Source organism: Sphaeramia orbicularis, chromosome 3, assembly GCF_902148855.1.
Source record: "Sphaeramia orbicularis chromosome 3, fSphaOr1.1, whole genome shotgun sequence".
Classification (NCBI taxonomy): domain Eukaryota; kingdom Metazoa; phylum Chordata; class Actinopteri; order Kurtiformes; family Apogonidae; genus Sphaeramia; species Sphaeramia orbicularis.
This window is the reverse complement of record NC_043959.1, coordinates 55,340,507-55,363,924: the sequence shown is the minus strand read 5'-3', so window position 1 is coordinate 55,363,924 and position 23,418 is coordinate 55,340,507. Positions and strand designations below refer to the sequence as shown.

Genomic DNA, 23,418 nt, shown 5'->3' with positions numbered 1-23,418 from the left:
AGTTAACACTCGGCAATAGCTCTTCTCTGACCCTGCGGGCTTCCGTAGTTCCACCCTTTTTGTCCAAATACGGTCACTTCTGGCTCCAAACAGACAACATGGCAACAGCCCAATCACAAAATTCTGGTTTCAAAATGGCAGTCCCAATACCAATGGTTGATGTTACCATTCCCCTATCCGGTTTATGTCCTTTGTTTTCATTTCTTATTGCCTGGGGCTTGGTGGAAAAGTAGGACTGGGCCAAGGACAAACACCTTAAATTTGGGATAAAATCGTCAAAATTTTCCTCCGATTTCCTCTTACATTCCAAGATAGGATGTTGTATTACACTACAGGGCTCCCGTGGGTCTTAGAAAGTCTTAAAAGTCTGCATTTAATTTGATATGGTAGGTCTTAAGTTCTGTTTCCATAAATGTTTTGGCTGTATTGTGTTTAAATGTGTGGGAAATGTCCAAGCTGCAAAGAAAGTAACATTGGTCTACTCAATTTATATTGAAATTAGGAACCACTTATCACTAACTTTGCAGCCCCTGGTGAGAAATAACTCAGAATGGTTGGAATCAGTGCGTGGAGTGAATAAATACATTTCCCTCAATTCTAGGATTATGAATTTTTGCCAGTATGGCTGTGAAATGGGCATTAAATTCTACTCTAAGTAGTCTTAAAAAGGCTTTTAGAAACCTGTAGGAACACTGTAATATGTCATGATACAAAACCTTTCTTTGCCTGCTGTATGCAATGAGCATCTTGCTCATGCTCACACAAGTTGCTTTTCCATTGACCTTCAAATTGCGCGAATATAACTTGCGCATTAAAATTTGCCCGATGGAAAAACGACAATTTCGGCCAAACTTTCATTTTTCGATTAAAAGTTTTTGCACTGGCAAGAGGTGGTTTTTCAGGCATAGCGCAATTGGTATATCACGCAAAACTGCAGTGGAAAGACCTTTTTCTGCATCTAGAGTCATGTGAATTTAAAAAAGAAAAAAAAAACAATATTGAAGGATGTTACAAGCAAAGAAGAAGAGTTTTAAAAGAAACATGGCGCGGTATGTGTGGACACACCAGGAAACCAAATCATTTTTTAATTTAGTACGGGATAGAGGTTTAATATATAATAATAATGAACATATCTGTAAATCAACACGATATTTACGTTCATTGCTATATTTATGGAATGGCTTCTTGTGTCATCTCGCCATAACAGATAAAGAAATCATCATATTTGTGATTTAATGGAAAAACTGACTTTACCCACTTCTGTTTTTTCGACATTTAGTAAATATTAGTAAAGTTTTGCACAGATGTCCAATGGAAAAAGGACGACTGACACTAAACTATTCTCACATTTTAATTAGTATGTGCTGATGTTTGTGTGAAATTAGTGACTTCAGCTGTGATCCGACTCCACTGTCAGAGGATGCACTGCTGTCTTGTCTCCACCGATGTCAAGTCTCATTTTTGCTCACTTTTTCGAAATCAGACTCCAGATTCTTTTTGCTGTTGGAAGGAAAAGAAGAGCTATTTCTTCTTCGTGGTGGTCTGTGTGTTCCCCTTAGAGGAGATGAGGTTGAAGGATAGCTCAGAGGTGAGAGTTATAGTACCAATAAATGGTGAAAAAAAAATGGTGAGTTTCAGACACTGATGGAGAAAAGGGAAGCGAATGAGATAAAGGAGGCTGGAAGAAGTGCGTTGCTGTTTGAAAGAGAGAGCGAGCAAAACCTGTGTTGATGGAGACAGGCTGGTTACCAGATGGGTTTTGTCAGAGAGAGAGGGGAACAGAGAGAGGGAAATGGTTAAGAGATGGAGGCTGATGTGGCTGTCTGTAATGCGATATGGCAGATGCGATTTTATTTTTAGGACACAAGGCCCCAGAACGATAGGTTTTATAGGGTTTTGAGTGGGTTGATCTTTTTAAATATTCAACTTCAATGAAATATGGAGCATGACTCCAGGCTGTTTGGAATTCATAAGTCTGTTTGGCAGGACTGGCCCTGCATATTGAGAGCTGTCAGAGCCGGCCTGAGTGTTAAACACATACCCTCAGCTGGCAGTAGAAACAATGGCAAGAAAGAAACACCTCAGAGGGGCTACAAAAGAGACAAAGGATGGAGGACGTCATTTGGAGACTGAAATATTTAATCACCTTTTAATGTCTTGACAATGGCTGATTCTGTCTTGTGTTGCATTGTGGGCTGCATGATCAGCTCAGCATAACAATACAGTGATGTTATGAGCCCTTTTGCACTGAAATGACTCAGTATGTTTTCATCCTCATATTTGTACACTTATTACTTATATTTACCTTATGTAAATTCTTTATACAAAACTGTCTTATTTTTTCAAATTAAAGTTGTAGTGCTTTATAGATTTTTGGTGTCATTTGGGAGGGGAAAAAAAATCCATATTACATTTAAACATTTTGTAATTTAAGAGACCAGAGAGGAGACTAGAATTCTAATCTGAAAAACACAACTCTGGTTTTGGCTCGTAGAAAATATACCCTGTGACACAAATTTATCTAATCTAATCTAATAACAGTTGTTTTCCAGACACGTGTGTGTGTGTGTGTGTGTGTGGGGGGGGGGGGTTTACATGTGTGATTGGCAACTGTAATTATTGATCGTGGATCAGATTCAGTCAGTCATGACTTTATTGCTCCACTCCCTGTCTTGACATTGCATCAAAATATTCTTAATCTGCAGCTTCAAGACAGACTTTTGTGCGGAATCTTTTCTGAACACAAGCAAGAGCTGCAGGACCTAAAATCAGGAGACAAAAATGCCGGAATTCTATAAAATCCACCATCCCTCTGCAGCTCTCCTCTCCGTTGAATGTAAAAGAATAAATATAGCCATAGATGACCTGATGATGTTTGACAGTACTGTGGAAAAGTGACACCTTTACATATTTACATCAATTCCAAACTATCACATATTCTCCCACATGGTGAAAAAAACAGCTTTAACCAAACCTTTAGCCACAATGTAATGTAAACATGCTTAGAGTGTGTGTGATGGACTGCAGTGGGACGAATAAGAGTGAATGGTTGGTTATATAGATGGGGTTATAGAAATGCATTTTATACTGCTTTTTGTATGTTTTAGTTTTTATTAATGTCAGGGTTTTTTTTATGATAGCATCAGCCTGCCGAGGGACCACAGGTTGAAAATAGCACTAGTGCTACAACCTGGCACACTACATCTCTCTTGTTTAAGGTTAATGTATATTGTGCATTGTCCCTATCTAGATGAATAAATAAAATAAAAAATAAATAAATAAATCAGTAATTACCAATATCGATCACATATTTCACTCCCTTATAGTGTAGATTTTTCACAGTCCAAAAACAGAATCCAGAGAAGGTGGTTGAAGTCTTGTTTCCACACACCAATTATATTGCAATATGCTTCAAGATAGTCATAGATTTTTAGCCTAATAATTCTCAATAAAAGCATATAATTATTACACAAGCATTTTTCTTTTTTCTTTTAGCTGTTAATCCCCTGAAAAATTATAGCTTATAGTCAAATGTGGATTTAAATATTCTAATTCAGACGCCGCTAAACCTCAAATGTTTTCCCATTCTTTTATTTCCCACCTTTTTGCGTAGTATGAATAGAAGACCACTGAATGAATGTCATACTTGGATGTCATTTCCATACCTCCTTTCAAAAAGGAACACTTGAATTTTTATTATTATTATTATTATTATTATTATTATTATCGCTGCCAATTCCTGGCTCTTTATTAATTAATTATTCTAGAAGTGTTCTTTCATTTTTCAAATAAACCCAGGTATTAATCATTACTTTCATACCAAAGTTAATGATGTATATTGTAAATAGTAGTGTGCATTATATAATAATGCACTGTAATGTTGCGAATCAAACAAATGAGAAAGATCACAATTCAAATTGTGGATTGTGATTTTAAGTATAGACTACACACCCTTATTAGTAGTATATGTTTAACAAATAGGTTGCTTTTTAACTTGCAATCATTCGGCTTCAGTGTTTGATTGCTAAGGCACTTGTACTTAACTACAAGCACCTAAATAATACAATACAACAATGCCTCACACATATGTTCTCAGTGATGCAGTGAATTCTGTTTCTGCAACACAGAGGAATCTATACATTGTGCTCCTCATCTATCATTTAGACTCCTCCTTAGTCAACCAGTTCATTAATCCATGTTACAGACTGATGACAGGGTAAAAAGAGAAATGTGTACTTCTGTCTGTTTGTCTGTCTGCAGATGCATTTTGTGAGTGTGTTTCAGCTTCGTGTCTGGAAACGCGTGAAGGATCAATATTTTCCTCTCCCAGTGTGACAGGTGTACACTGCTGGAGAGAGCGGCTGATAGCAACCCTTAGTTAGTGTGAAGCCACTGAGGGGAAATACATATGCATTAAGTTATGACTGCTGGGGATATTTACCAGCAGTAACCCCGCAAACAACAACAGGTAGCAGAACCTGAAACCAAGACATGTTTAATTCATGCCAGAGGCAGCAGACTACACTGGCTGCACACTTGTAGCAGTAAAGTAGCCTATGCTTATTAGAAAAGGACTGTGCATTTGTGTGTTTGCTTTTATTCAGTGATGTGTGTCTGTCAGCCTGTCTAGCTGTGTTTGTGTCTGATGTCTGCTTTTATGTATGTGTATGTGTGTGTATGAGAGAGAGAGACAGAGATCCCAGGAAGTGAATGTGTCCCTGTATGAGGAAACATTCTCAGTCCATTACCCTGCTTGTAGAAATAATTAGAGTAAAGCAGGAGTAAGAGCCCGGGCTGCTACAACCATCTGCCAGGTATATGTCCTTTTTGTAATACAGGGGCTATTTGTTTATGTTGTAAATGAGCTATTTTTTCTCATTTTTATTACAAATTACATGTACTTTTAATATTATTGTTGACCGTGCCTTCAAGCACACCAGGACTTTAGATAAATGAACACATGTGAACAACTTGCAGAGAAATGAAACCCTCTAAGATGGGTAATTTACAACTCCGAACATCTTTTAGCTTTATTTTTTAAGTGTTGCATTATATTGTGACAGTGCAGTTAAAAGCACGAACACCAGATCAGTGATGAATAACAACATTTACTTCACTTTAACAGTTTTTCCCTCGGTAGTTTCTCTAAAAACATTTAAATGTCAAGCTGCTCTGTATTAGTTACATTTTGTATTTATTTGAAAGGCTTTTTGAAACAAATTTTTCATGACAGTGAGAGTGACATGTGACATTTTGGAAAACATCCCACACTGGCAAAAAGGTGGATCTTTGTTTTGGGCTGTGATTTCGTTCAGACCTAATTCTTTGGTTCTTGCCTTATTTTTTGGACGAGGATGATGAGGGCTCATTAGAATCAGTTACAATTTGCATGTAGAACTATATGAAGTGACATTAAGTTAACACAAATGACTAACTTAATGTGTATTGTGCATGTGGTCTTGTTTCAGAACAATTACAGCTCTGATCCTTACTAAAGTGCTCTGTACAGTTTGAGCTAGTTGTGTGTGTCGGGCTGCAGTACTAGTGGCAGGAAACCAGGCTCACTTTTGAGGCATTGTTCGATGCACCAAGGCGTACTAACGTAATGTCATGCTTCGCTGCAGATCACAGTGGCTGGGGTTCACACTGAGGGGCAAAAGACTTGAGGGACATTGAGCTCAGTCCTTTCATACCTCTACGTTGCCCTTTTGGGTTTTGAGCACAGACACACCCTAAATTACATACCTACTCCCTACTCTGTCATAACTTATATTGTAGTAATAATTCTTGTCTTTACATTGCACATTCACATGCCTTTACGTGTGTGTGCCCCCTTTTACTGTATGTAAATATTAGTGTTTGTGCCATGTACAGTTCAGAAATATTTACAAGGGTGTTTACTATAGATTTGCTTGAAAGTGAGTCATAGAGGGTGACCTATAAATGTCAAAGAACTGCCCCCATTCTCTCTGTTGAACCAGGCCGCTTCTTCTCCAGGCTCTAGTTACTCTGTTCATAAAGTGTCTTTAATGATGAATTATATTGGTTTTTAGCTTTAACTCATGAACTGCTACCTCTGCTATGACAAATTACCTCCTAAACATTATAAAATAAATAAATGTCTCACCAATCTATTTAAAAGGCATCAGAGCAGGAACATTTTCTAAAATTAGGCTGAGCCTTTGAAAATTAATTGTACAAAACTGATAGCGAGTGGCCGTCACTGCTCTTCTTTTGTTTGGTGTGATCATTGCTGTCATGGAATCAAAATCTGCTCCTCTAGCACACCTGACAAGATGTAATACTCACCTTCAGGGATGCAATTGATGATTATTTTTGTAATCAATTATGTCATGCTTTTTGGTATTAACTGTCAGAAACGAAAAGAAGCTCAATATACAACTGCACAAACTAGAGAAAATATAAGAAAGAAACTATTGATCAAAATAACTGTTCTATTATATTGATCGATTAATTCATGAATAATTTCAGACAGATAAATATCTGGTAGACTCCTGTCATCAGCACGCATATCCATCCTGTGATTTATTCTTCCTTGTATTTCATCAAAGGTCTTCAGTTTGTTCAATTCAGAGGAGAAAAGGCAGGTGGGTAATCTACAGCTCAACAAAAGAAAGGATTTTGATATGCGTTAGTGCAGGACAGGCTTCAGTTACCTATAACAGCAGTGGTTTTCACATTATCCACAGGCATTATTATAGTGCTCTTCTAACAATTCCATCTCCACAACTCTTCTATTTTCTCGTCCTCTCCCCTCTCAGCGCTACCTCCCATTTTTGTGCTCGATTTTAGGCCAAATTGCTAGCATTGCCTTCAAATGATTCCTGAAACTTTTATTCTGTCGGTCTTGTCAGCTTCTTTCTCATCATCCTGTATCTCACACTGTTGTCCTTCTTCCACTCTCCTTTCATTGGTGTTCACCTCCCCTTGTTTTTAATCATGTCTGATATTCTTCCATGTGACAGAGTTTCTAGACAGATAAATCCACAGGCACACAGTTAACTATAATAAACAAGCAAGGGACAAACCTTCAATGACTGGTGTGTTGCCAGGTAATGATCTTTAATTATAGCCAGCCTAATGCACACAGGCAAGATAACAAGCTGTCTGCTTGCTTTTCCCTTTGTAAAAGGTTCTCTGGAGCATATTGGCACATCACACATATTTATGGTGTTTTCAGTTTTTAAATTTAGCTTGGCTGCAGATCTCTTTCCTTTAAACCCATGTGTGAACCCATAATATGGTAGTTTTCCTCCACATGGTACATGCTCACATACAAAATGATGAAGGCGTTTTTTTCCAGTGCAACCTCAATGTCAACATGCTGCACAGCCAAACAGTAAATTAGAGGTGAGAAAGTGCTAAGAGATTGACGTCAGCTTCTTTTATGAAGTTTTAAAACACCAGTGGGACTATAGTAGGATCATAGAAATATATCACACCATCATTTCAAGGTGAATGAATGTGAAGTGAACATTCACGGGAAGATAAAGTGTAAGAACATGGTCTACTACCTTAATAAAAAAAAAAAAAAAAAGTATATATGTTTGTACTGTGGCGGTATGGTGCTGGAGTGGTTTGCACTATTTGTCATGGAGTTTGCATGCCTTCTCCAGGTTCTCTGGTTTCCTCTCTGGTTTCCATCTGAAGACATACCCTTATAGATTAATCGCTCAGTCTAAATCACTCTTAGGTGTGAATGTGAGATTGAATGGTTGGTTTTTTTATATTTCAGCCCTGTGCTGACAAGGCCATGGTGTACTTGTATTTACCCATAAGTAGCCGGGAAAGGCTCCAGCACCCCTGCAACCCTCACAAAGACTAGGTGGTTCAAAAAATGCACAGATAGATGTTTGTACAGAAAGTATATGTGAGATCACAGAGGGGGAGAACATTCAAGCAATGTTTAACAATGAAAAATATGAATAGCACTGCTAAGTGTGGCAATAATGGATAGAAAGAACTGGTAAGGAAATGAACGTGTAAGGTGTTGCATTATAATACATATTCCTCACTTTCAATTTAACAAACGGTTTCAGTGGTTGGAGAGCGACTTGAACCCTAGTCCACAACGTGCATGCTTATGTTGTAGGCCAGTATCATTAAAGGAGTGATATTTTGCTTTTTTTTTTTTTAATGGAATTATGCATTTTAAAACATTTCCCTGCGGTCTACATAAACTGTAAATCCTGTGCTTGGGTCTGAATTATTCATTAACTCTTTAAGTGCCAGACAGTTAAGGGGCTAATAAGCCTTAAAAGTGCCACAGAATTTGGCCGTTTTTCAGTATTTCGCGTCGTTTTTATAATATTTGAAGAATCCTGCAGGAAACCGCTCGGTAACATCCGACCGATTGCTGATTAGATCCAAAACGCACTGGACGCAGCCGATTCATTATTGATCGTAATTTGCATAATAATAATAATAATAATAATAATAATAATAATAATAATAATCTTTATTTATATAGCACTTTTCATACATTAAAAACTGTAGCACAAAGTGCTTTACATATCAGTTTAAAAATCAGTACCGCCCCCCACCCACACCCACCCACTCACCCGCACACACACACATACACATGCAAACCCACATATACATGCAAACCCACAAGCTCACACATACTTAAGAAGACTGACTGAGCACAGGTAGACCAGAACGAAAATGTACAAGTAAAAGTAAAACATCAATTTAGGAGGCGCTGTCTCAGGGAGCCATCTGCACCAGGAGGCAGCCGCCGACCCCGGCGACCAGGCACCAGCAACACAGCCCCGCATCCCAACTAGTGGGAGAGGGCCAACTGGGACCCCCACCCACCAGAAAGGAGCGGACCCCAGTGAGAGAAGGCGCCACAGCCCCCGGAGTCCACAGCCGCCCCCCGGCATGGAGGGCTCCCTCTGATGAAACACCGGAGAATAAGAAACATTAAAAAGATATAAAAATATTATTCAGTCGCATGACCTCAAATTCCCGTCTGCTTGGTCTCAAAAGGGGGACACAGAAAGAACGTCATCGAAATGTGAGAAAGAAATGGGGGTGGATGGTTTGTTTGTACACAAATGTGGCGTGTTCTCCAAAGCCGATCTGATCGGCCCGTGGCACTTTACAGGTTGTTTTCGTAAAGCCGATTTAATCGGCCCATGGCATTGAAAGAGTTAAACTCCACAGGTCCATCTTCAACCCTATTTCTGAGTAATGACACCAAAAAGGCTGTTTTGAGCGCTGGCCCTTTAAATGCAAATGAACCACTTCATGCCCTTCCTCTGTAGGTTGTTGACTGTGCCGCTCTAACTCGTTCAATCACTTCTGTTTGTTAATACAACCAACAACTGAACATTTTAGGTAATCAGCTTGAAGTTTGGACATATTTTCAGTATGGACTACAACTGCTGCTGCTGACAGACAGTTATGTCGTACTCGAAGAAATGGTCATCTGAAGTCTTGACCTTATATGTGCAAATGTCGTGACGTAACTAGTTATAGACGTAACAAATTAAGAAGGAATTAAAACAGGTTGTAGAAATCCACTCGATTTTTGCCGAAATGAATATAAAGATAGTTTTGCAGCACCTGGAGGGTTCAAATTCAAATTTTTTGAACTTTTAGGGTCGAAATACACAAATAAATGAACCAAAGACTAATAAAAGTGGGTTTAGCAAAATATGACCCCTTTCAGAAAAAGAACAGCAATACATGCTGTTTATAGTGGCTCTTCCGCTTGCTTTACATCAAATTTATGAAATCTTCCATTGTTTGACATGTTGTGACAATAAAGAATAGTTTAAGACAAGTTAAGCTGTAGGTTTCTTCAGCTTTCACTCAAGAAAACAAACCAGGCTCTAATTATAAAAGAAAAAACAAGTTGACATTTATTGTGATAATTATCAACTGACATACTGTATATCAAAAAAACAATCAAACTGTGATTTCACCAGTGCCCATTTCTATTGGATATATAAATTTATACACTTATGACAGAGCACAGCTGTGTAGTATTATTTTGAGCTGCTGGCAGGTGAGAATAAACTGTCTTCAGAACAAAACTAAGTTATGGTGTGAGGAAAATGAGCCAAGAGCTGAAGGGCTGAATGTTAGCGAAGTCAGATAAACTCCTTTTCAACCAGATGCTGTCGCAACTTCGTGTATAGTATGTTTCATAAAGGCAGCATGTCTTATAAGCCAAGGTGTTACAATGTGTGTGGAGGTAAAAGTGTGTCTTAAATTGTTGAGTGTGGGGTAGGGCTGCAACAACTAGTCGACGCCTAATTTAGTAGTTGGCAGATCGTTAGTGACGTGATTGTATGTATCCCACAGCACGCAATCCCATGTTACTAATGTTTCACCGTAGCCAATTGAAGTAGCTCAGAGTGAGACATCTCACTTTTCCCAGATCTTTGATGCATTGACTGCACATGCGCACTAACGACCTGGAGTATTGCGTTTTGGGATATTTAACCACACCTCATAAGATAATTAGCTCCCTAGCTAGTAGCGAGTCTATTAGAGTGTGTGTGTGTGTGTGTGTGTGTGTGTGTGTGTGAGAGAGAGAGAAGGATCATGACAGTTTAAAGAGTAATGATGTCATTTTATCTGACAATTTCATGATCAAATTTATGCAGCGTGAACAGTACAGGAGCAGTGGGCGACTTTTTATTAAAAAAGCAGACGTGAACTCGCAAGACGCTACTGCTCTGACCGAGTCAACTCTAAACATGAAAAATAAAATGTATTGTAACAACCCTGCAGTAATTGTTGTGTTAATGTTACTGTTACTGTAATGTATTGAGTGTGTACAGGGCTATGTTGGACAGGTGAGTGGATGACAGCGGTATGGGGGCGGAGCCAGTGAGCAGGTGTGTGTGTGAGAGGTGAAAGCTGGAAAAGAGAGAGTGAATGAGTGAGACAGAGCCAGCAGTTAAGTTTAGTGTTATTTTGGCGTGGTTAAAGCCAACAGTAACCAATGCTGTTCTTCCAATAAAGTGACCAGTGTGGAATAAACCCTCGTCTGTCTGTCCGATGTCCAGTTGGATGCTACAGTATTTTACTGATACAGTGAATATAATTAAGAGCTAGGGGAGGGCAATATGGCAAAAAATATCATATCACGATTTTTTTTTTGAATAAAATTACAATCTCATTTTTATCACAAATCATTATATTGATCTTTAAGACTAATTTACAAGTTTCTGAACAATGCAACCAAACAATTTCCCAGTGTAAAACATAGTCCAGGGGTCAGCAACCCTGGTGCTCGAGAGCCACTGTCCTGCAGGTTTTAGATGTTTCCCTCTTCCAGCACACCTGGTGGTTATCATCAGGCTTCTGCAGAGCTTGATGACAGGCTTATCACTTGAATCAGGTGTGTTGGAAGAGAGGAAACATCTAAAACATGCAGGATAGTGGCTGTCGAGGACCAGGGTTGCTGACCCCTGACATAGCCCTAAAAGGAAAAAATAAAACAGACAATTTAGCCAAAAGAACCTTCCAGAACATTTTTAATTTAAATAGTTTGTGCAATTTTGCCAACATGTGCCAAGAACATAAATATACTAAAATGTAAACAACAACACTGTTATTAAGTGGACTCTTGCAACATAAAATGTAAACTTCACTTGGTTTTTGAAGTAGCTTTCAATAAACGTTAAAAGTAAAAAAAAAAATAAAAAAAAAAAAAAAAAAACAGCAAAAAATCAATGAAGAAAAGCCTTTTTCATATAATACTCCAGGCTTATAGAACAGGTGGCAGGTAATTTTGCAAATTACTGTTGTTTGCGCTTTGTCGTTTGGGGAAAAGCCAAACCAATTCCATACAATGGAGGTGGAGTTCTTTTTAGGAAGCAACTTGCTCGTTTCACTGTCAGCCATGACTCCCACTACACAACGTGATGTGGATGTGAACCGACGTGATGTGTCTGTGCGTCGGCATGTAACTACATCCAGAGCCATTGAATACTCTACAGCTCTGACTACATCATATTATAGACGATTCCACGATCTCTCTGCTTTGTCAGGATGTCGATACGTTCTAATCCTTCACAATCTAATATCGTCATATTGCGCACTGCTAATAAGAGCCATTGTTGGTTTGTTTGTCCTATTTTTTGTTTGACTAGTCGATACTGTTGTTGATGACCAGTCTACTGTTGAAGTAGTCATTAGTTGCAGCCCTAGTGTGGGGTAGCTGCATCAAACTGTACTGTGGCCAAATGATTTTTCCTGCAATTGTAATCAAATTGAAATGACAATGAACCCCTTGTCTGATGAAATCTAATGCAGTATGGAAAAAATGCCTTATAGGAGAATTGTTGAAAATGGCAATTTTCCCCTCTGAATTTTTATATCTTTGCCCTTTTCATGTATAACGTATTACATGCTTGCATTTAACGTAATGACTAGACATCAACATCCAACCTGTCAGTTGGCCTTTCCTAAAGGTGCACTGGATAAATCCAGCTTATGTTTGTGTTTATCTTGACAGTGTATTTAAGTTTCTTCCAATATATACATTTCCAACATATTTGTATATTTGTATATTTATACGCACCACTGCTGCTACTGTTTTTTTTTCTTAAAACTTTTTAAATTATTTATTCTTTGTCAACGTGCAATAACTCCTCACTCCTCATATTCACACCCTTATATTCTTTACATTCCTTAATACCTATACCTCAGACGCCTTACTGTACATTTGTATATAGAGCATTTTGCACTTTTATCTTATTGTATTTTTTTCAATTGCACTGTTTCTACTTTGTCTCTTTTAATATTGTGCACTGATATGAAGAAGCTCCCCCAATTTCGTTGTACAATGTATAATGACAATAAAGAGCATTCTATTCTATTCTGTAATGACCGGCTAGTTTTGAGGAAGCAAATCATGTTTACAATTTTGCGTAAAAAAAACAACAACAACAAAAACACTGTCTGCCCCTGATGTTTTACTTATAAATATAAGAAAGAGAGGGCAAATAGTCACCATTAGACAAAACCTTCAACAAACTGCCAAGCCAGCTAGCTGTGCTGTGATTTATGGCGCGTGTAGAAGCGTGTGTTTGATCTTACTAACTTCAACTTGTTGTGCCAGTCATTCCACTGAGAGAAAAAGTCACTTTACTGTCTGTATTTTTGTGAGTCTGCACGACTGCTCTCTTCTTAAAGTGATCAAATGCTGCCAACTTCATAAGAGTGAAGAAAGGAGGAGGGAGAGGGAGAGATGAGAGGAAGGGCTCATCTGCATCTGTATTTGAAGTGGCAAATGCAAATGGACCAAATGATCTGACAAGAGGAAAATGTGAATTCCTCTCTGCAGCTATTTGCAGATTAAAAAAAAAAAAAAAAAAAAACGCCCATTTTTTTTTTTCCTTATTGGACGGAGCTTTTTACATTCCACACAAAATGCCCTTCTATCCAACATTTAACAGTCCACAAGGGTTCCTTCTTGAAATCAGAATGATATTTTGAGACCATCACCACCAACAGAACCAGTGTCCTTTTAACCAGCTGGTGTTTAAGGTTGAGATTGGAAACAAAGCTGCATTGGAGAACCAGAAAAAGCCAACACTCCTAGTCCTACAGCTGTTTAACCAGTGTTTTTACCTGCTTTTGGATGACAGACTCAGAGCTATGATAGTCTACTGAATGCTATTTTGTTCGTCTTTCACACATGAACATAGAAATCTCCAGGCTTTCTTATGTGCATTACAGTTTTGCTCATTTTTAACATCACTCCTTGTAGACGAGTTAGCGATACACTGCCTGTAGCTTTAAAAAAAAAAAGAAAAAAGAAAAAAGAGAGACAGGCGAGAACTGCTGCAGACCAGACTTGACTATCTGTCTGCATACTGAGACTCCCTTCCTCCCTCATTCTGTGAGCTTCCTAAGTTCTCCAAACTTCAAGAGCGGAGAAAATGGGAGTAAAAAGAAAGAGATGAGAAAAAGCTCATCTGCATCAGTCAAAGCAGCTAGTGTAAATGGAGCAAAACATCTCACATGAGGAAACATGCTTTTATTTTTGTATTTGTAGATAGATTGGATGGAAGGGATACCGCAAACCTGTTTGTTTTTTTTTTTCTATTACTGGACAATGAAAGTCTAAAGTGATGTACCGATTATTCGCTGCATCTGTGAAATTCAGTACAGGTGTGAGTTCACTGACACAAATACACAGAAGAAAAAATATTTAAAGCATTTAAAGTGATTTTCTGCTATTTAAAGTGGAGGCAGAAACCTGGACAAAGGAACTGTTGCACTGTATGCGATAGTGCTGTCATCAGTAGAACTAAACCTAAGGTGAGCTAACAACACCTTCTTCAGAGCAAAGGCAATAACTGAAGCAATAAGCTATTATATTTTTCAAGGGCATGTACCCATATAGTGCTGCTGGAAGAACTGGATTTAGATGGATGACAGAGACCCTGAAATCAAGGTAAACAATACCCAACTGCAAACATTTTGATGAAAAATCCTCCTCTGGGACTGTCCAAAATCCTGAACCTGTTTGTTACTGTTTATTATCACCGCCAAGGAGGTTATGTTCCCTTTCAAGAGAATTACACAACTACTGCTCAACCAATTTTCATGAGACTTTATGAAAAGGGTAGGACATGGGCTAAGGACAAACACTTCTTTTTCCTGACAAAATAAGTCTGAATCAAGTGCTTGTCAGGTAGAGGACAGCAAACTTCCAGAGAACAAAAGGTGAATTGAGCAGACGGATGTTTTGCCGATTGTGAGATAGGGGGTTTGATTAGATTACAGGACTACAGGACTGTGAGGGCTTTGGTGGAGGTACGTTATCTGCCAAGTTCTCTAATTCAAACAAACCCCTTATAATTTAAAACAAAAAAAAAAGAAAAGAAAATGTGAGGTTGCACCCTTTTTTCTGGATCAGCTCCAGATTTTCATGGGTTCGTCCTTGGCCAACCTACTTACAGTCCATTGTGTTTCATGGAAATGACTGTGGTAGTTTCTGTGTAATGTTGCTGAAAGACTGAAAAACAAATGCAAGTGATCATATAAGAACCATAACCGGTACCATTATACCTCACTCAAACCCATTAGTTTTGTCCATATTGTATATTTGGAAAAATCCACTATAACTCTGTCTTGTTTATTTATTTTATTCTATTCTATTTTATTTTATTTTTTACTGCATGCTTCTTACCTGCTCCATGTTCTTTGTATGCCAGGGATTAAAGTTCTCCGTCACCACGACGGATTTCCGTCAAATGGAAAAATTGAGGGGGGAAAAAGTCATATTGAAGTAACTTCCCCACGTGTTTCTCCGCGATCCTGTCCTGGGTCTGCTGTCCTGAATCTGCAGGTGTTTAACACAGGCACAGGGGGCTGATAGGTTTAACAGTGATGATAATAAGATGACTTCTTTATTTTTATGTCGGGAGGACAGATTGATGACTATTTATCTTTGGAAGGAAATGCTGCTCATTCTGTGCCTCAGAAACACATGGACAAGTTCAGCTTTACCGAAGTTCAGCCTCCAGACTAACTTTAGTTTAGTGCTAACAAGTAGCTTTCATTATGAAAGAACCACAGCGAAAAGGGAAGACTGCCACAAATGCGTTGCCAGAGACGTTCAGAGTCATTCTGTGCTGCAGATGAGTTAATTGTGTTAAAATTTTTAATCAGATTAATCGTGACAATTTTTTGTGATTTGGCGCTATATAAATAAAATTTGATTGATTGAGTGATTTGATTGGTTTTCCCCTGTAAGTCGCTTTGGAAAAAAGCGTCTGCCAAATGCATAAACATAAACATAAACATGATGATGAATTAATCCATGTTAACACATTAATTTTGACAACCCTAATTATAATGAAATGGAACATATTAAATCATGATATGGATTTGGGTCTTAACTTTTTTTTTTTTTTTTTTTACACAATATGCTTCATGCATTTAGAAAAATACTGTCCCTCAGTATCAGAGAGGCCTAATACATTCTGTTATCATCACAGCATGTGTTCAATAAGACAACGATCCTGTCTCTGATTTTTCTTATCTTAATCCAAAGCAGCTCAATTCCACTTGACTCGCTGTCCTATAAAGCAAATGTCAGACGTTGGTTAAAGGAATCCAACCTGTGAGATGAGACGTGTTTTACATCTTTCAGACGTGTTTTACAGCTCAGATGAAGACATACATTGAAAAACCACCTGTGCTTCAAAGGAACTGGCACCTAGGTATCATAGACCGGCAGAGTGAGAAGAAACAGAGCCGGCCAACACTTTGATCATCCCCACCACTAAAGGCCAAGGAGCTGTTTAAAAGGAAAGAAATGCAGCTTTCGATAAGGGATGCTGGTCAAGGGGGTTCGTGTGTGTTTTCCTTTTATTCATATGTAACTACACCCATTTCTATTTCCCTCTCAAAATCACAAAAGGATCATGCGGAACATAAAAGAAGGAAATGATAATTCATTTAAATATACGCCAAAATAAACGTCAAGTCAGTGATGGGCCTGTAAGAATTTGGTTCGAATTGTAGTTTGATAATACCTTGTGTTTTCCTTTTTCCCTCCAAGATGAGAGAAACGACATCAATTTAAGATTTCAACAGAAGTGTAAACAAGATATTAACATGCAAATTGCTGATACCACAACTGATAAATTTCGCAATACCATCCCGGAATCCGCAAGTATGTTTTCATAAAAGAAAGCTTGCGGGGCATCGCCCTCGTCGTGCTGAGAGGAACAGGCGTAGGGGTAGATGACAGGTTTTTAGAGGGAGGAGAGGAACAAGATATGATAGGGAGTGGAGGCAGGAGGGTCGACAGTGGGGAATAATTGTCATCTTTTACAATTGAGACTGCAACAACAGGAAGAGAGAGCAGAGAGGGCGGGATAATGAGAGGAGACTTGGATTTTCAGCAGTGGTAAATGTTCAGTCAAAGCAGCGAGTCAACACAGTGTACTCATTCCATCCTTTTAAAATCCCACACAGACTCTTGTTTGCCTAACGACTGCGTGTGTGTGTGTGTGTGATAGGTGGCTTTCTATGCCTAATTTTGCAGTCAGTTCCTTCTTGTCTGCTCTCTTTCCTGCCTTTATCCTTATTTATTTGTCAGAGGTTGTGTTCAGGGACGTTCCTTGTCATTCGTCAGCGCAGCCCATAAAACACACTGTCATGACTGACTGGCCACGCTCCAAACTCATTACCGATTGGCTGACAGAGCGGGTCGCTCTGTTCTGCTCTGCTGTGTTTGACTCCTGTTTGCCAGACATTTCAGGCTCAGGAAACTTTAAATGCGCTGGTGTCTTTCCTCGCGCCACTCCTCTCAGCCTCACGCTCAAGGTCACATGAATATGGATTTACCCTCTCCTTCCAGCACACATACTGATGATGAAGTCTAAGATCTACTCAGAGGGATTATAATTCAGAACGCAGGTCTGATCTGGGCCGTCGCTCTGTTCCACTGTCTGTCTGGTTATGTGTTTTAAGTTGGAAACCAGAGGAGGGGGTGGGGAAGGATGGAGGTGGGGGTGGAAGGGGGGGGTAAAGAAAGATGAAGAGGACGACTGTGGGAACAGAGAAGAGAGGAAGAGTGGAAGCAGGAGAATGGATGATGATGGTGGATTCAGGGGAGGTGGGACTGGGTGGGACGGTGTCATGTAAGAGAAAAGGGAAAGAGACTGGGAGATTGGAAAAGAAGGGGTTGGGGGGGTGGGGGTGGGGGGGCGCAATGTTATTGAGTTTCTGTTGCGGTTGATCAGCCATATCCATTTCATCATATTGAGCTGGCTGCATGCCACAGTCTGCTGCAGAAAATGTGTCCTCATCAGGGTGTGTATACATAAGTGTGTGTTTCCGCTGCGTGTCTGTGTGTGTGTTCGTCCTTACTAACATTGTGTACAGTTTGAGCTGTTGTGTGTGAATTCATTTGTATTTTGTTTTGCGTGTGTGTGTGCGTGCTTACTTAGGTGCTTTTCTGTGAATGCTCTTAATCTGATTCATAAGTGTTTGTTAACCTTTTTCTCACCTTTTAACAAGTCTGTAATTTGATTAACACTCCTGTTTCCTTTTATTTAATGATTCAGTCACGTCTGCACTCCTTCTCGTCGTCTTCCCTCATTCTCACTCCTTTGTTTCTCTGCTTTTCATTCTCAGAAAACAAGGCACCTTTGCAAAGGTCTCGCTCCCGGCAGAATATAAATGTGGGTTCAGAGGCGGTGAAAGCTCCTCCCGTCAAGGAGGCTCATAACGAGTCTGAGGGCCATCCATCTGGGGGCCGGGCCAAGGCCGCGGCGTGTTTGGAGTCAGGCCGCAGGTACAAGAACACCTCCGGTCATTGTTATGGACCAGACAGGGAGCGGCTGGTGGAGAGAGAAACCGTTAGAGCCTTTCAGAAAGAGAGAGAAGGTGAAGGAGCCCCTCCAACCTCCCAGATGTCCTCCACCAACGGAGAGTCAGATGTCGAGGCTCTTTTGGCTAAACTCAGGGCTCTGTAAGACACACAAACGCACATTCAATGTGTGTTGCAGCCGCACGCACTGACTCAAACAGATTCACACAATTAAATAAAAATGCTGAAAATTATACTAATTAGTCTTAAGCAATAATGAGACACATATTTTACTAATTAACACAATTCAAAAAACAATATAGATTTTTTCATGCTTTAAAAAATTACAAAAAGGGAATCCATTTGTACACATGAAGAATGTAATTTTGGGACCAAGCATTTGGTGTTAATGGTACTTTAACAGGTACTTGACCCAAAGAATGTCCTCAGTATTCACTGCGAATATCTTACATTATTATACAATAGTTTAGAGACACTGCCAAAAATATTTAACTATTCTATATATATATATATCTCTAATTATTGCAATATGATGACATTTTCTCTAAACTGCAGTGTTTGCGAGCACTTTGCAGTTCACAAGTATGCAATATTAATTAAATGTATTTGACCTTTCCTGTGTTATTTCCTATTACTTGTAGTATTGAAAGCATTTATTTTACTCCTGTATCATGTTATTGTGTCTCTTGTTGTAGTTTTTTTTTTTTTTTCTATACTTTTTCTCATTATTTCATATCTGATTTCCATCCTTCATTTTCTTCTTTCTATTGTCTTTGGGGGTTTTCTATTAAATATGTTACCTGCATTCCATAAAATATATCTATATCTATATATATATTTACAGTTATTTACATATTCAAAGTTATTAGAGTTATGCTGTGTGATATTTGACATTTACAGGTTTATAACCATATTTTGACGAGTTGATTTTGAAAGTCCTAGACTGTATTTCGTCTGTTTAACAGAAAAAATGCAGTGATGACAAAAAGAGGACAGCGTTGAACAATGTTACCGTCCAGATCGATGTTAACAACATTGATGCCCTTTATAGAGTCTACTTGTATTTTTTTTTTCTTTTCTGTACTTGTATCGATCACTTTTATAGACACATTTACAATAAAATGAGGCAAAATTGATTCTTTCTGTTCTATTCTTTGTAGTTTCTTGTTTGTTTAGGTGCACATGCTGACTAAAACGAGTGCCAGTTTGTTTGTGTGTTTGATGTGTCATTGTGTTGTGGTGAAATAGTTGAGCCTAGTGTGTGTGCTTCTGTTATACCTTTGTGGATACAGAACAGACACATATTAATAGTTGAAATTGATGACAGGCTGGAACTTGCTACAGCCTTCTAAATTCTATCAGTGTGTTCCCTCTGTTCATGTTATTTACTTATTTCTGTAACTGGATAATTGGCCGTTAAATGTCTTTCTTCCACATTATTATAGACACTATTCTGAAGTCTGCGGTGTCCTCTTCTGAGCAGTTTGCAACATAATGAGCTGAGTTTTCTTGATTCATGACAGGATTTGTTCATAAAAATCATAATATTCATGTGTGCACATAAAAGTCCAGATTCGTCATAGCTTCTGTACATCTGCATTGTTAAATTGTCCAAATAAAATTCGCACCTGACTCGGAGCTTGTAAAGAGCATGTATAAACTTTTATCACTCCCTTTTATTAATTAGTCAACACATTAAAAAGTGGCCTTAACATAACGCGCTCCTTTAAAGAACATAAAGAAGATAAATAACCAGTGCATTAGACATAAAATGGGATAGGCTGTGTATTGTCCAAATGGTACTAACGAAGTCTGAGAAATCTGCCCACCAGTTAATCTACTACACCATATGGACAAAAGTATTGGGACACGCTGAATTCAAGTGTTTCTTTTCTAACAGGAGTCTTGGCTACAAAACTAATGACAGATGTCATAATGTAATTTTATATTTTGATAAATATTACATTGCATTGGTTAGTTTTGTTTAATTTTTTATCTTTGATTCCAAAATGCCTCAGAGATGATTTGACTTAATTTCTCTCAACATTGATTTTTTTTTTTAAATCCATGACCATGATTTTAAATGTTCTACCTCTAAATTTATAAAATATTTTTCGTGCTCTGACTGTGAATAATAATGCCCAACCATAACTAATCATGTACTTTCTTCACCTCTCACTTAGGAAGAAAAATCTCCCGTTAAACTTAAAGGAAATAATGAGGTTTATAAACTATATGGACAGAAATATTTGGACACATCACGTCTACAGCTGTAAGATGTCCAGTTCATGCTGATTTGACATAAACATCAGTATTATTCTTCCTAATATATCCTTTTTTTCTTCCCAAGTGAGACGTACAGAAAGTAGATGGTTAGCTGTGGTAGAAAAGGTACACCCCACTGGGGGGGCATGAGCACAGGACGGGAGGGACCACCACATCCTCCACACATACAGGTACGTCACACTACTTTTAGAATAATGAACACACATACCCCTCCCTGGTAGGGATGGGAGTCAAGAACTGGTTCTTTTTGAGAACCAGTTCCCAGTAGCTCAATTCCTTGGACTCATTTGCCTGCCTGCTTAACGATTCTGCCTTTGTTGCACATGCATAATGACATCACACGTACGCTGCATTATTTTGGTTTAGAAGGGAGCCAACATGGTGTCGAGGCAGGAATGCTCCAAAGTATGGCTATATTTCAGGTGAAAAGACGACACCAGGTCCACTTGTAACATTTGCAAAGCTTCCGTTTCTTCAAAGGGGGAAAAATCCTCCAATATGTTCAAACATTTGTCCACTCAGCATGCAATTCATTTGAAGGAATGTCACGTGTTTGATATCACTGGTCTACAGTTTTTTAGAAATGATTTGCTTCAGAGATTAAATGTGCTAAATGTTACGTATTTTAAAAAGATTAATTGGAACATAAATGACAAAAGTGCCGGTTTGCTGATGTTTTCAAGGTATATGATTAAGTGTTATTACACATATATATTGGTTTATGTACATTTATATAATAGTTTTATAAATCTTCCACTAAATAGAACCTGTAAAGTGAATGTATTCTAATGTGCAGACATTGTTTTGAAGTCGATCTTGTAGCTCTGAGACAAATATTCCTTTTGAGTCAAACCCATTCTCTCGTTAATTCTTGAATTTCACATTTTGACCCAAGGCTGTATCTTGGAAACTTCAGCCAACCAGCATTTTTGACTTGACTTTTCTTTATCAGTGACTCTCACGTGGTAAAATTTCATTACTTTTATTCTGGAAGCATTTTCCTTGTAGACCAGTGTATGCTACTTATCGACACTTGTGAATCTAGCACCAGGGCGTCATCAAGACCCGGTTCTAGGAGGGGGCAACAAACATCCTGCCCCCTCAATTAAAAGTTTCCAAAAGTAGGGAAAAGGAAAATGAGGTACATAACAGCAGGAGACACAGAGGAGTTAGTAAAGCGTCTTAAGTTTCACTTTCACTTTGTGTGGTGTGACCCCCTTCCTGAACCGGGCCTGACGTCATCTGTTATTATTTTTTGTACATACTGTATATGTTATATTTTCTGTGCAGAGATGGAAATATAAAAGACAGTTAATGCAAACAAACCCATTCGTACTATTTTATTCCCTCACCCAATGAGAATGGATAAGGAATCAGATCGATAAGCAAAATCCATAATGGAATCAGAATCATTAAATTCTTATGAATTTCCGTCCCTACCCCCCAGTCCTGAATTTTTCTAGGATAGGGGGGACGGCAGGAGGCTCATGATGCCGTTAGTGGGGCTTTGTTCAAAAAAGGTTGAGAAACACTGTTGTACAACATTGATTCACCAGTAAAACCCATGGAGCTGAATCGATGACAGTGGATGGAGACGATGGAGACACTTGGTTCAGTTAATGATAGATTTTGTTGAAAAAGTCACATTTTCTTCATTTTTCTCTGTTTCTGATACAATGGCAATCAACTTTAATCTGAGCTTTTACAAATGTACATGATCAGTGAATTAGATATGGGAAAATACATGATTTTCATAAGAGGATAGTATTATAATAAAAGGTGATAAATTACTTAAGAAACGTTAAATAAAGAGAAAAATTCAATTGGGAACTGAAGCATTTTGGAGGCAACACTAACAGTTTTAACAAAACTAACCAATGCAATGATATTTATCATAATATAAAACTATATTATGACATTTGTCGTTATTGTTTTGTATCCCAGACCCCTGTTAGAAAAAAACACCTGAATTCAAGGTGTCCCAATACTTTTGTCCATATAGTGTATCTGTTTGCAGAGTCTGGTCAGCTGTGATTCTTCAGGTCTGGGACTGATGAAACGTACGCCATCCAGAGTGACGCCACTGACCCAATGTATGCAGCGCCCTTGCCCTAACTTTCCTCAACCGTGTGCACTTTAGGTACTTTAAAATCAAACTACATTCTTTTACGGTCTTTCATGCTTCTCTACAAGGATATAATATGGTCACCTTTTTCTTCAATACGACAGCATTTTGTAAAATCACTCCTTCATTTCACGTCTTGTATAAATGTTCACCTCTTTCTTTCCATTGCCACAGAGGATTGCATCCATTTATGTTTGGCTGAAGCTTCTTTTTTTTTTTTTTTCTCGCCTTCCTGATATTTTAATGTTATTTTGATCTCTGGGATTAAGTATGTGTGGGTGTTCTCTTTTTCCTAATACAGTGCTTCAGAGGCTGTGACATGATGTTAATACAAGATAATTAATGTTCTGTAAACATGTTTCAGATTTTCCAAGAGATTTAGGTCACAATACACCCACAAAAAGGTGTCACCGAATGTTTGATGAATGCTAACTAGGTTTCTGGTGCAAGTTTGCAGTACATTTATGCAGACGTATCAGCTGTAAAGATGCAGAATAGACTCTTTTTTTTTTTTTTTTTTTTTTTTGTCATTTTCTATTAACATTTCTATCTTGTCTAAAACTAGGATGTAAAGCAAGAGGTACATAGACTTTGATAATACATTCTTTTTAATTGCCCGCATGCCTTCCAGATCTAAAAAGTGATTAGACTTTGTTACAGCATCTGT

The 23,418-nt window shown here is 38.4% G+C and overlaps 1 protein-coding gene across 4 annotated transcripts in view; it reads left to right on the top strand.

The window, feature by feature from the left end:
- Positions 1-19,476, top strand: part of LOC115437987 (protein diaphanous homolog 3-like) — a 184,722-nt gene extending 165,246 nt beyond the window's left edge. For 2 of the 4 annotated variants that reach the window (XM_030161439.1, XM_030161418.1), the window contains one exon: positions 18,145-19,476. In XM_030161439.1, coding sequence (XP_030017299.1) covers positions 18,145-18,485 — 341 coding nt within the window. In that variant the 3' untranslated portion in view covers positions 18,486-19,476. The remainder of the gene's footprint in view (positions 1-18,144) is intronic. The other 2 variants (XM_030161430.1, XM_030161424.1) reach the window with 1 other exon arrangement.
- The last annotated feature ends 3,942 nt before the right edge of the window (positions 19,477-23,418 follow it).